We start from the raw sequence: 773 nt of genomic DNA, 5'->3' as shown, positions 1-773 counted from the left end.
ACATGTAGAGCTTCACAAACTAAATTTCAAAAAAGGATATAATCTAGATCAATGTTTGCAGTGTAAAGTGAAGAAAATGAGTCATTGGTCATTATCCAACATTCCTTACAACCAGATGATTTCAACAAAAAGCAACTATCATGAAAATCCAAAATCTTGCTAGTAAGTAGTTGCACCAAACACAACAAACCAAATGATTAGTTGGATAAGCATTGATGCACTTTTTCAAAAAGCGAGTGGAAAGAAGAAAGCAAGCTATGCCATGAAAACTATAAATACACATGCACCACCAAGACCACATTCCATCATCCAAACTTCACACACCTAGACCACAAGCATCAAAAGCAAGCAAGAAGTAGTAACCACAAATCCAACATGAAGACCTTCCTCATCTTTGTCCTCCTTGCCATGGCGATGAACATCGCCACTGCCGCTAGGCAGCTAAACCCTAGCAACAAAGAATTACAATCACCTCAACAATCATTTTCCCATCAACAACAACCATTTCTACAGCAGCCATATCCACAACAACCATATCCATCACAGCAACCATATCCATCGCAACAACCATTTCCCACACCCCAACAACAATTTTCCCAGCAATCACAACAACCATTTTCCCAGACCCAACAATCGTTCCCTCTGCAACCACAACAGCCATTCCCCCAGCAACCCCAACAACCATTTCCCCAGCCCCAACTACCATTCCCCCAGCAACCAGAACAAATAATTCCCCAGCAACCCCAACAACCATTCCCCCTGCAACCGCAACA

At 42.2% G+C, this 773-nt stretch overlaps 1 protein-coding gene across 4 annotated transcripts in view; it reads left to right on the top strand.

The window, feature by feature from the left end:
- The first annotated feature begins 310 nt into the window (after positions 1-310).
- LOC119357224 (gamma-gliadin-like) overlaps positions 311-773 on the top strand; it is a 1,348-nt gene continuing 885 nt past the window's right edge. The window contains exon 1 of one of the 4 annotated variants that reach the window (XM_037625352.1): positions 311-686. In XM_037625352.1, the coding sequence (XP_037481249.1) occupies positions 376-686 (311 nt within the window). In that variant the 5' untranslated portion in view covers positions 311-375. The other 3 variants (XM_037624468.1, XM_037624900.1, XM_037625831.1) reach the window with 3 other exon arrangements.

This window comes from Triticum dicoccoides, chromosome 1A (assembly GCF_002162155.2).
Source record: "Triticum dicoccoides isolate Atlit2015 ecotype Zavitan chromosome 1A, WEW_v2.0, whole genome shotgun sequence".
Lineage (NCBI taxonomy): Eukaryota > Viridiplantae > Streptophyta > Magnoliopsida > Poales > Poaceae > Triticum > Triticum dicoccoides.
The sequence above is the reverse complement of the archived record's forward strand: the minus strand, read 5'-3'. Positions and strand labels throughout refer to the sequence as shown.